This window comes from Polypterus senegalus, chromosome 8 (assembly GCF_016835505.1).
Source record: "Polypterus senegalus isolate Bchr_013 chromosome 8, ASM1683550v1, whole genome shotgun sequence".
NCBI classification, from domain to species: Eukaryota; Metazoa; Chordata; class Cladistia; order Polypteriformes; family Polypteridae; genus Polypterus; species Polypterus senegalus.
Genome location: NC_053161.1, coordinates 163025225 through 163039020, shown reverse-complemented (window position 1 = coordinate 163039020; position 13796 = coordinate 163025225). Strand labels below are relative to the sequence as shown.

Sequence of the window (13796 nt, the reverse complement as noted above, 5' to 3'; positions counted from 1 at the left end):
CATACCTCATAGAAGAGCATATTGACATGCTAGTCTTCCTTGGGAAAAATTTGGAAGTTACAAAGGCAATGTAGCCAATTTACAGAAAAATGCAATATGCACTGTTGCATTTATGCAAAGCCAAGAAATGTTTTAGTGGTTTGTTTATGTGTTACTGTTCTGAACACTGGCACTACCCTATTTTCTTTGATACAAGGTTTAGTTACTGTTTACAAAACACCATATTATTTTTACTTCAACACTTTAGTATATTTACTGTATGTATGATGTTTACGAAAGATTGCAATACTATATTCAATTAACATTTAACGAGGTTTATTACATAACATTTCTGTGTATTACGCGTGTAACAGTATTTGCTTTATCAATGCAAAAAAAAAAAAAAACACCTGTAAACCGGATTTAAACTGGTTTACTTTTTATTTACAGAACTTTAACCTTCTACCTTTTACAAAAGATTGCACTACTTCAAGTATTTGTATATAATGACTAAATTTATTATTTTTATGCACACAGAACTGTAGTTTATTTAAATACATTTTATTGAGTTACATTATAGACTGCAATGGGTATTGAAAATGGTATCAAATTTCAATACATTTCCTCTTCTTATATGTATTGAAGTTTGAAATTTTGGTATCGTGACAACCCTACTCTTGAAGCAATGTGTTTATGTGGCTGTAGGTCTGATTCCCATGATTTTACAGTAAGACCTTGGTATAGTGCCTGCATTGATTCCAATAACATTTTGCTTTGTAATTTGTAGGAAGCTATGGTAATTGGTCAAGATTGACCTGGAAGTTTTTTGTTATTGATTTTGAGATCCCACCCATCTCTCTAATATGAATCCTTGTGTGTCTTCGAAGGCTGCTACTGCTGTAGAATCGTTTGTCACAATCAGAACAGGAATATGGCCTTTCTCCACTGTGAATTCTTCTGTGTTTCTTAAGATTGACTATCTTTGAGAACTCTTTTCCACATTCAGAACAACTATATGGCTTCTGCCCACTGTGAATGGTTTGGTGGGCTCGAAGATTGCCTATTATTGAGAATTGCTTGCCACAGTCAGTACAGCAGTATGGCTTCTCTCCTGTGTGAATTCTAGTGTGTATCTGAAGACTGCTACTGCTAACAAATCGTTGGTCACATTCAGTACAGCAATATGGCTTCTGTCCACTGTGAATTCTTCTGTGGTTATAAAGACTTCCCGATTGCGAGAACTGCTTGCCACATTCCGGACAACAGTATGGCTTCTCTCCAGTGTGAATTCTTGCATGTGTCCGCAGGTGGCTCATTTGTGAGAACTGCTTGCCACAATCAGAACAGCAATATGGCTTCTCACCAGTGTGAATTCTCATGTGATTCTTAAGTAGGCTACTGCACAAAAATTGCTTGCCGCATTCAGTACAGCAATGTGGCTTCTTTCTTGTAGGAAAGTCCTGCTTATTATTGTCTTTAGATTTTTGTTTAAACCCTTCCTTCTGCTTTTGGAAAACAGACAAGGCAGAGGAGTTTGGATTGTACCTCTGCTGTGAAGTGATCCTTTGATCTGTCCTGGTTAGTTTCACAACAGGAAGAGAATTCCAATGTAAAGTAGTTGGTGTCAAAATCTCTGATCCTAAAAAACACAAAACATACATGTTAAAATATCCCTTATACTGTATATCAATATTATGCAAGACCCTGATAGATGTATGCTATACACGTTAAGGCAGATTATATATATATATGTTTGGATTCAGCGGGTTAGAAAATGGATGGATGGATGGATATTACTGTATACATTAACAAAATCTTCACAAATAGAACACTTTAAATTTTTAAATATGTCAGAATGCTTAATCACAACCCCCAGCCAGCACAGAGTGGCAATCCTCAATTCAAGATAGTCACCTATAAGACTGTTCCAGTTGTCAATCATCTGTATTTATGTTGGTCATAGACATTTAATGGTCACTTAATAGATTATCAAGAGTAACTCCGATTGAGGTTTTTGGACATCAAAGTTTTCCCTCCTTCCCTTTCTTTGGTAAAACGATGTGACAAAGCTGATCACTTTTGCTGCTCTTATTACGCAGTTAAAACAGTTTTATTTACTGTTCCTTTAACATAACATGATCCTCGCCAATATAATGGCAACTTTAATGTGAAAATGGACATTAGGAGCATCTCCAGGTTGCCAGGTTTACAAGCCATGCCATTAGTTACATAGCCATTCCTACTTGGATTTATGAGATGTGATCAAAAAGTTCTGACCCAACACATGAAAGGAACATTGTATAATTATGATTTTGTAAGTGGATAAAGATTAGTTTCTGCGTACAAAAAAATGTGAATTGAAATCTTGTTTCATAAACAATTCAGTATGGTTGCCAAAACCAAAAATCAAGCATGACCCCATAACTGGATTTCTAATGGTTGAGAACAATACACTTTTGGAGATTCTCACCTAGTCAAATTATATGAGCATCAGTGCCCTTATATGCCACAGTCAAATCAGCTGCAGAGTTTGCACTGTTTTAGTGTTTTTTATCGTAAGAGCATCCCTTATATACGATGGAGCTTTCGATCAGAAGAAAATATGAAGCTGGAGTTAACTTAGTCATTGAAGTGGCGAAATAAATTGGTAACAGTGCTGCTGTAATAATTCAATGTGTCTGAGAAACTGGTGTGAGATTGGAGGAAGCAAGAACATGTAAAAAAAAAATTTTTGAACAGGCATATAAGTCAGGGTCAGATTTTATAATCGATTTTTTGGGTTTCAAGACACGACTTAAACGCGTGTGCATATACGGTAATATTCAAGGGAGAATCTCAAGGTTATGAGTTCAGACTGGGAAAATTTAAGGAGTGAACCAGAGCTCAAAGAACAATTGAAACACCAAAGAAATTCATGGTCCAAGCCAGTGCCAGCAACATCGTGCACCTGTTTGGTGATGATAAGGACATAGTTAATATAGATTATATGTTTCAAAATGCCCACACAGGCAGTCAAGTATTACACTGATTTATGTGGTTGACCAACATAAACCCCAAAGCAAAGCAGCTGTTGACCATTAGAACATCATTGACGTCAGAACATTTTTTATGAGAACAGCCTATATTAAGATCAACAAACCTCGGAAATCCTATTTGCCTAATTTCTCCAAAATAGCAGTAGAATTTATAATATGCCCAAAGCCCTAGTGTCTACCATATCACTGCATAAGTTACTCCTGGTTCTACCGCTTTTGTGAAATCTACCCTTGACAGTTTTCTATTTCTGCCCCTGTGTTCTTGTTGAAGTACTTCTTTTAAAATAACTTCCATGATCGACTGTACTAATACTCTTCAAAATTTTAAATCCCTAATTCATGTCGCTGCTTAATCTCGGTTTGATAAGATGAAATAGGTTCCACTCTGTGAATCCTTCTTCATAGTGGATACATCTCAGCCTGTAGGACAGTAAGTTAAACACTTAATTGTTACTTAAAATAAAGCCATGAACATGGGCAAGCAAGTAAAACTAGAAAGACAGCACATAATGTAGACACTGATTGTTTGTAAATTGTCATTTAAGGATAAAGCAGTGAGTTGGTGAAATAGTTTTCTTTAAACAAGTCATTGTGAACTTCCCAGAGTTTTAGGAATGCTATCACTAATAACTTTTTGTTAAGTGCTGCTTTCTGATAGCAGAGCTGGAGGCATTTATCATTCATTTTGTAATTGGTTTAAAATGGGTGTTTTTGTTAGAACTCTGTGCAGAACATTCTATGCCCCTCAGGAAGGGACAAGTAAATGTTTGAAACTGGCCAGCTAGCCTGAGATGAACAGGCAATCTGACTGGAGATGGAATGGGGTCATGTTGAGAAAAGATTTGATGACGTTGGGAGTCCAATTATTTAAATGGTTATTGAAGAACTGATTTGTGGCTGGATAGGATTGGTTGCTGAATCAGGACAGTTGCTCTGCACCATTACGCCCCAACAGTCCCTGACATGCGACAGGAAAACCAAAGCACTGGCATATGTTTGGTGTCTCTGTTTCTCTATCTGGAAATTTCCATCCATGAAAGAGCAAGCCATCTCTTACTCCATTCTAAGGCCATGCAATAGCAAAGACCAAGCCAGACCTGAGACACAGATCCCTGATAGCAAGCATATGGATGTAAAATGAACTGCTGCTTAGGCTGTAATGGTATTTTTAATCACATTCTTTTTATTTTATGTATATTATTTATAATACTGTTGGACCCCAATTATGCAAGGTAATATGGACAAATGCTACCTCGAATAGCTGAAAACCCATGGCCCCTCTACTGGCAATCCTGTACAGAAAACATAGGGGCTGACAGAGGGAGAGAAAGAGAGAGATGAGCCAAAATAATTAGAGAAAAGTGCACCTCTTACAGAGGTCAGAGATTGGATCTCTGCGATTGACTGATGGAGCATCCCTTTAGCTCATACCACAAAGTACTTGCCTCTGAGTCAGATACCACAGTTTCACAGCTCAACACAATGCAAATCTTCAAAATGAGATTCTTTGTGGCGCGAGTCTACAGCAGTTTGGATGGCATTTGCAGTGTTGATAGGTGGAGTGTAGCATAAAGAGCTGACATCACCAGGGAAGTGGACTGTTCACAGTGGTCAGAGATGGGCTCTGTGCACCTACCAGATGCAGCTCCCCATTCACCTCTTAATGGCTCGCCTCCGAGTTAGACAATGCAGCCTTGTAGTTCCCCACAGCACTTTGTCATTCACGTAGAATTTTTGTGTTTATACAAAATTTCAGAGTATAGCAAGTGTTCACAGTCAACTCTGGCGACACACTGGCCATAGTTGCAGGAGGCTGTGAGTGAGTCACACCCACATGCCCACATTCACCAGCTCCTTGATGGCTCCCCCTGTACAGCTGAGATAAAGTATGGCTTGGTACATTATTCATGGCAAAGCTTTTATGCGTAATAAAAAAAGTAATGTATTACACGTACAGTTTTGCCTCAGATAACATGGGACCTTTGTAAATTGGGGTGCATGTAATCGAGATACTATTGTACATGAATGTAGAGAAAAGCCAAGCAAAATGACACCTTTTATTGGCTAGCTAAGAAGATTACATGAATAAATTTTGTCATTTTTTCACCTTTGCCTGTTCTGGTACCATTCTGTTGCATGAAGTTATAGATATACAAGATTATGTAACATCTGAGGGCTATAGCAGTTCTACATAGTAAACAGTATAAAAGGGAGAACAGGACCCTAACATGACAAAACACTGTAGGAAAATATCACCAGTTAAAACTCAAATGAAGCTGAATGTGCTTACAATAGACCAGTGTGACAAAAACCACGTACTGTAATTGGTTAAATACTCTCCCCTCTTTTGAATGCACATACTGGCCTCTCACACCAAATACAGTGTAACCAAAAAGAGAGAGCAAAATTCTAGAAAGTTTAGTGATAAAGAGAAAGAAAATACAAAGTGAAGCCCTAGAAACATCTGAAAGTCATTTAACTGCAAATAAGGCCGAGGACAGAGAGAAGAAAAAGGTGCATAGCATTGAAATCATTGCAAAATGAAAAACATTAGAAATGGTGCCAGACTTGTTTGAAAATGCTAAAATCTGTGTGCTTCAGATTTCTTTTTACTTATTCCTAACATACCCAGCTTGTTTATATGAATGAGATGTAGTTGCAGACACTTCTAACCTGAATATATTGTAGTTGTGTTAGCTCTACAGAGAGAGCAGGAAGAAAAGGCAGAATTGACAGAGCCATAGGTGCGAGAAAGTGGTCAACACTATTTTTTTTTCTTTCTTTGAAAAATGCAGAGATCTGGCAGCAGTTCAAACAGTTTGTTTTTTTTTTTTTTTATCTGTAGTAGAAGACAGGCCCCTGGCACAGACAGACAGACACTGTATGTCCAAAATACACACATTTTATTAACTACAGTCCTGCAAACAACACAGTGGTCCAACATAGTACTCAGTCCTTCTCTTCCTTTCTGACCCTCCTCTACTTCTTTCTTTCCAAGCTTTGTCCACCTCCTTCCAACTCTGGCTCAGGAATGGAGTGAGACAGCCTCCTTTATAGTGCACTCGGAAGTGCTCCAGGTGTCCCTTGATTAACATCCAGCAGCACTTCCAGGTGTGGCAGAGGTGCTGCACCGGAACTCCACTCCTCTCCTGGCAGCACTTCTGGATGTGGCGGAAGTGCTGCATGTCCAGACTCTGGAGCTGTCCAGGTGCCCCTTGGCGGTGGCCACGAACTCCCACCGGGTTGAGCTTCTACGCTCCAATTTCATGGCCCCAGTGTAAACCCAGGGGGCTGCCCTCCCGGGGGAGGTACTCCTGGCAGACCCCAGAGGTCTTCTCCAGAAAAGGGCGTCCCGGCCATCCATCACACTGTCTAGGCAGAAATGGATTACTAAATCACCTAGTGGATGGAATTCTCTTCTAAAAAAAAAAAAAAAAAAAAAAATGGTAGGGAGTGTGCCAGAGTAGGAGAAGACCATTTCAAACATACTATCTACTGCCATAACAAACAGGTGCTCGTGTGGCAAGACACTGCTGTACTAAAATCTGTACACAAGGCTCTGAATCCTCTGGTTAGTTTTACAAATGTACAGTTTCACTTTCATGTAAAAAGCCTGTGCTCCACCTGTTCAATAAGGAGGTCTTAACGCCAGAGGATAAGGATTCAGACCTCAACAAGAACACTGAACCAAGGATCAAGCATCTCTCCTTGATCCTCAACTCAAAACCCACCACATGAAACATGAGAAAGTTGATGCCATAAAAGCCAGAGATGAGGCTGAAAGGATGCAAGAAGGTCAGAGCACTTCAGTAGATGCACTTCACAGTTCTGACAGTAGAGCAGGAAGGGAGGGAGAAACACTAGCAAGCAAAAAAAAAAAAACACAAAAAGAAGAAAGACAATGGGCGGCTTTTTGAAGATGCCTCATTCTATCACAGCAGCTGCACCCACACACCAACAGTCAACTGAAACAGAACTTGATAACTATGTCCTAGCTTCTGTCGTGGGCAGTAAAACTAGTCCAGGGGAATGGTGGCAAATCAACACAACATTATTTCCTAAAGTACGCCTCCTGCCTAGGTGCTACCTCTGTATTTCTGCCACCACTTCACCTTTAGAACAGGTTGAAAGCACAGGAGGCAACATTGTCACATGCAAGAGAGCATTAACCAAGCCAGAGACTGTGAACAAATTAGACAATTTTACAAAAAAACCTCAAGTGTACAACAGGAACTGATGTTTGTTACTTCAATGGTTGTAGCAAAAAAGATCCAAAATATACCTTTTAAACGGTTCTACCTCAGAATTTTACTTGAAATGCTTAGAGGTTACAACTAGATTTTTGTTCAGACCAATAATACAATGTTTGCGCATTGTTAATCTGAGCTACTGTAAATACAGTAATTTAATTAAAAAGTAATAATCATATTTGAAACTATAATGACCATTTTGTTAATTTATTTTGTAGTATTAGGCAAGATTCTCTTTAAGAACAAACAGTAGTATGAAGGTCTGTATCACAATAAATATTGAGATTGATCAATACAGTTAAAAAAAAAATGATCATGGTAATATTTTTGGCCATATCACCCAACTCTACTTAAAGGCATTTTCTTTGTTTATTGACCTATGTGTACTATGTGCACTTAGTTCCACTCGGGTAATATTTTCAAGGGGTAGGCTTACTAAGTGATATGTTTGCTTGGCATTGGAGGGTGCATGAGCAAGCAAGACTCCATACTTTTATTACTTCAAGAGATTTTAATACTTACTATGGAGTCCATTTGAGATTTCGATTGATAGGATACTTGCCTTTTTGCACAGCTAATCGCGTTTTTTTTTTTTTTTTTTAACAACAAATACATTTAAAGTTTGAAAGCCACATAAAACACATTATACGAGTTTCTACTGAAACCATTGCATTTTTTCATTTATATTCCAATCTCAATTTTTGGCCATACTTATCACCATTACTCATATTGTTTTTGTATCAGTATACTGCTGCTGGATTATGTGAATTTCCCCTTGGGATTAATAAAGTATCTATCTATCTACTCCCATGAATGTATTGCTATACTACGCAGAAGCATTTTCACTTGCAACCCACTAGCCTGAAATAATACTTTTAATGTTTAGGCTCAGGTTGAGCTTATTCTTTAAACGCCCCGTCATCACTTAGGCCTGAAACTGCACAAAGCAATGAACTTTGTTATGTCTCACTGAGTGTCTATTAAGTAACTTTAATAACTAACGAGAAAGCTTGGATGGGTTGTGAATAAAAATGGTGCAGTTCTTTCTTTTTGTGAATTAAGGAAATTATTTTCAGGTTCCATAATATAGGAAAACCAGTAACGGCGTACTGCACGGTAACATGCAGTGAATGCACTTGACTTTAGCATTCCTAGTTTCAGACTCTTTCTCTGTCTCCTTTTAGCATTTGTTTGCTCAGAGGTTGATGCGCTTGCTGCTTCCTGAGCAGCTCTTCTTTTCTCCGCTCTAGTGGCTTCCTCTTCTCTTCTTTCATCAGCATCATTTCGCGTTAAAACTGATTAAGTTAGTTTTTGTGTTGCAATTACTTACTGTAGTACGTTTTCTTTAATTTTTCACTTAAGTCTTCAATCTGCCTCAAGAATGATTAGCAAAGGCTGTAGGGAATGAGAACGCCACCCATACGCATGCGCTGCACGGCCGCCCTGCTGCGCACTGCCGAGAGTTGATTGTACAATAAAATAACAATAAAAAGAGTTACAAAAATCATCACCCCGAAATCGGATAGTAGACGTCACGTAGTGTATGTGTACCAAATTTCAAGTCAATAGGTAAAACAGTTTGCGAGCTACAGGTTATTTAAAATCTTGGACAGACAAACGAACAGCCACTGTAGCATATCATAGAAGCAGACGACTAGTTTTGAAATCCCATAACAACTTTACCATTGCTGTTTGCTCTGTTTTTCATCAGGATTTCTATTCTGCTCCATTAGAGTTATTTTTATATAATGTTCTTCACAAAACACAAGCCCAGCCATGACTTATACACATTTACAACTATAATACATCCATCCAATTTCTATACTCACTTTATCCAGAGCAGGGTGACGGGCCGGTAAATCATTAAACCATAAAACATTTATAGAAGTAAAAACATACAAATTCTGCTGGCCATAAAGTAAGGCAAAATAAACCCCAGTTGTTAACACAAACAGGTTAATGGCAATGTCCCATATCGTGACAGTAGAGAAATGGCCAGTTGACAGTGTAGGGGGAAAACACAAACTCCAGTCATCAGCATTACTGAAATAAGGGTTCAGTACTAATAGACAGTTTTACAGTTCTGAGGACTATGAGCGTAGCCTCTTGGAGAATCTTCATTATCACGAACCAATACAATCTAATAAGACTGGACAGTCTAAAGAAGCATTTCACTTTTAATCCACTGCTCCTAAAATCTCTGAAGCTACTTTAATAAACACAAACAAGTTCTCATGCTGCTGAAAAAATGACTAATATCACAGTTAATTCGGTAATTTACTAAAGAAACAAACAAAAGAGAAAAAAAAAATGTCTCCACTTTTCTTCAAAAAAAATAAAAAAGTGTATAAACTACACAGCATTTCCAATTTCCATTTTGAAGAATGCAAGACCTCCCTTTTAGATCTGTATCCCCAACCCTAAAACACACATTTTTATTTTGGACTTACTTTCTCCAGACTGATTTGAAGGTGATGGCTGTTGTTTCCGAGTTCTAACAGATGAAATTTCTGCAGTCCGCTTTGTATCAGACTGTAAGGATTCACACCTCACATTGTGATCGGTGTGCTTCACACCTTTGTACTTGTGCATCTTTGTACTGACAGACATCTCCTCCGATTCTTCTTTAATGCCCACAGTCACCAGTTCCAAATTCTCATCCATAATGCTGAGACTGTCCTGTTCGGAGTAGACAGACTCCAATTCACAGTCCTCCTCCTCCTCCTTAATAGTTACAGTCACTATCTCGATGTTACTTAAGTCACATATATCCTCTTTTGTATCCATTTAGATGTTACAGTAAATGGCAGCTGCTTCTTCTTCCCTGCTGAAAGAACAGGCTTTACAGTAATTCCATCAAAACTTCCCCAACAAGATCTAAAAAAAAAAGAAAAACTTCACATGGAAAAGTTGGAAATAATTATGAATCAATAATGAGTTATAATGCATTCATAATTGTTTTAAAGATGTTATTTGTTACCATAATAGTAACAAGAAATGTATACATTTTAAAGCTAATAACATTTATTTATATATCACCTTTCCCATGCTCAAAGTGCTTCACATAAATTCAGAAGGAACAACAGGGCATATACAGCACTGGATACAAATATTTGCATAAAATACTAAATAAATATATATATATATATATATATATATATATATATATATATATATATAGAATACACCAAGCATTGAGGAATGAACAATAATTAACCAAAAAACGAAAATACAAATATTACAAGAAAACCCTAAACAAAATAATGTAATTTTTGGTACACACAAATCTTTCCAGGAATCTGAACAGAGAGATTAAACTAAAAGAAGGGTCAGAATTTCTGAGTAAGTTAAATGTCATCCTAAAAAAATGAGTTTAAAGATGATTTAAGAAAAGAATTAATTAAGTCAGATAATTAATTCATTTAGGGAGTTCGCTCCAAGATCTAGGTGCTATAGAGCTGAATGCACTGTCGCCTATGGAATGCAGGTTAGTTTGGGACACGACGAGACTGCCATACATTAGTGTTGCTTAGTAGGCGGTCAGGAGCATCGTGATGGAGGAGGCTGTTGAGGTACACCGGTGCAAAGCCATATAAAGTTTTATTGGTTATTAATACCTTTTTATATTCTATTCTGTAACACACAGGAAGCTAGTGGGTGCAAATCAGGAGTGGTGTGATACGCTCGCTTTTGCGTGTCTGTGTAAGGACTCCTGCAGCAGAGTGCTGACCCAACTGGAGCTACAATAACGATTAAAACAGTGCAATCAACATGGTCGTGTGTGCAAGCATGGCTGCGGAGATATCCCTGTCTTTGCATTCGAACATTAGCCACTGGTTTAGTTAATGGATGCTATATAAACCCCCAGATGTTTTCATTTTCGAAACTCTACACAGTCACGAAGAAGCCTGTGCTTACAGGTGCTTCGTTCCTTTTGTCCGGATATACACGTCGCCCAACTCGACCTTACTCCGCTCATCTGCCACATTATCACCCGGCTCCAAAAGCCGACTTAAGGGCAGGCCAGGCCACGCACCCGGCCTACGGGGACGAGCTTTTCCATCTGGGACAAGTGCTCGACGTGCTCTCTCTCCGGGCCTGCCCCCCCTGTGGTAGGAGACGCATTTCTGGCCTGCTTTTTCGAGTGTCCCCGCCCCCTTAGACAGTTCGCGACCGCCTGAAATGCCGGTCTGTCTAAAATCTCGAGCCAAAGACCCTACGATACTGTAACAGTGCATATGAAATGTTAATGTTTAGACATAAACAACTATTAATCGCTTCTGTCCAAGAGGTTCACAAACCCTAAGGGTCAGTTTCAGTAAACAATGAGCCTTGTCCGTAACCTGTTCCATGTGTCTCGTTCTGCTCACTGAGGCTGCTCTCATAATAATGTTCATATATTTAAGAGAACTTCATCTTGGTAACTCTAGAAAGTTAATCGGTATGTTGTGTCTAGAAGCATTTGAAGTAGAAATGGGAATCAACAACGTGAAGTGCAGTAAAGCCAAAGACCGAGATAAAGAAATGACAAGACACAAAGCAATTCAGTCGAGCGGTGTCCTCAAGGCTCCACTTGTCTGTGATTCAAGTCACCCAACACTGATTGTAGAGAACAAGAAATGGAACATACAAAGCGTGACAAACCCGAATCCAGCTCGCTTACCTTCTCCCTCTGGGTAATGTGATAAGGCTAACCCACTCAACGACCACAGCCTACCGTCTTGTTCACTGCCTAAATGTTACTGTTCAAGTTTAGAGATAAGAGGCGCGCGCATACAACTGTTTTCGTCGCTGTTGATGACGTCTGACGCTGCTTCTTCTGTTGGGTATTTTGGAGACTGGCAGACCAACGTACATGGTGCATTAGCGCCACCTATTAACATGGAGTGTGGAGTACGATTTAGGGCAAAAAGATGCCATTTTTGAACTTCATAAGCAGTGCACTCCATTAATATTTGCCTTATTGTTTCAGGAAAAAAAAAATCTTCTGTACATCCCGTTTCATGCTTATTTATTCTAAACAGTGAATAATTTAATCCTCTGTGTTCAAGACGTAATCTTGTGATTATAACTTCGTCCCTCCTATTTGTACCACCTACTTCCCTTACTCTTCCTCATTACCTTCTGAATTTTATAGAAATGCCTTCCTTTATTATCTTTGCCCCAGTTCTGTTGCCAAATTGACTTAACTGATTTTCTTTTTTATTCTGTTAAGGCTGTTACTTTCTCTTTATCTAACGGTACTGTTACATCTATACGTTTAATACTAAATGATTGTTTAACCAGGTTATCAGCTATCACATTTCCCGGAATGCCTACATGAGCAACTGCCCATAGGAAATAAACATCTATGCCCAAAATCTTCAGTTCCCACAACTCTTGCTGTACCTCTAGTAGTATATCTGGCCTACTGCCTTAATAACAATAAGGCGGACATAGAATCAGAACAAAGCACTGCGTGTTCCGGGCAGACATTTTCTACCTTTCCCAATGCAATATATATTGCCACCATCTCAGATGTAAACACTACTAAATTATTTGTCAGTTTTTTTCTTACGTGAATTTGAAACATGGGAAAATATACTGATATCACTGCATGACCAGTCACTGCATCTTTTGACCCATCTGTAAAAATCAAAAATACTGCCTTTGTAGATACTAACTTACAAATTACACAACGAAATACATTCTATTTTTCTTTTTATTTCCTCCTGCGTACTCATATCTTGGCAATGGGAAAAACCATGATGGAACCGCCAATAAAGGTATACTGGGACCAAGCACATTTTCACATATCCCAAGATGTCTTGCTCATTTGTTTCCCAATCAGACATCCAGTAACAGCAACACTAGAGGACTGTTGGGAACACCATAGTAATAAGATATTCAGCTTTGGATGTCTTTGTGCCTCCTTCACATTAGTCCAGTAGACCACTGCCAGTTGAATTCTACATATATACAATGGTATCTTTCCCATTTCTACTAACATTTCTGTTATTGGAGAGGATTTCATAGCATGAGTGTATAATGTCAAGAGACTATGCTTGTATTTTTCTAGGGGTTTTAATGCTGCCTGTGATGCTGAGCCATATGCAATACATCAATTAACAATGAACTGAACTGCAATATACAGCTGTTTAAGGGACTCACAATTTGTGCTCCAATTACACCCAACCAAACATCTGAGAACTTTAATTGCTTTCATACATTTTTCTAATATTTTAGTCATGTGTACCTTCTATGTTAATTTTTTGAACATCCATATTCCTAAAAAGTTCACCAGCTATTCTTGCTTAAGTGGTTTACCATACCACCTCAAATATACTGATGGGATATGGTGTCTTTTCGAAAAGCAAATTACTTGATTTTTTTTCTACCAAAAATCTAATCACCCACTTATGCCCCAATTATTCTACTTGCTTAATAGCTTCCTGCATTTTCTTTACCATCTATTTTATATTCCTACCTTTGTTCCAAATTGTTCCATCATCCAAATACAATGATTTTGAAATATGCACACTAATACTATCAA

General features: G+C 38.3%; 1 protein-coding gene across 4 annotated transcripts; it reads right to left on the bottom strand.

Annotated features, from left to right (window-relative positions):
- Positions 1-475: 475 nt before the first annotated feature.
- On the bottom strand, positions 476-12063 carry LOC120533312 (zinc finger protein 239-like). 4 transcript variants are annotated; one of them, XM_039760145.1, is made up of 3 exons: positions 11928-12063; positions 9715-10141; positions 476-1618 (listed from the first exon to the last, which is right to left on the bottom strand). In XM_039760145.1, exons 2-3 carry the CDS (start codon positions 10049-10051, stop codon positions 771-773), a joined length of 1185 nt encoding a protein of 394 aa, XP_039616079.1. In that variant the 5' UTR covers positions 10052-10141; positions 11928-12063; the 3' UTR covers positions 476-770. The 4 variants fall into 4 exon arrangements, with proteins under 4 accessions (XP_039616079.1, XP_039616083.1, XP_039616082.1 ...); XM_039760149.1 differs by having other exon boundaries at positions 9715-10091; XM_039760148.1 differs by having other exon boundaries at positions 9715-10088.
- Positions 12064-13796: the final 1733 nt, after the last annotated feature.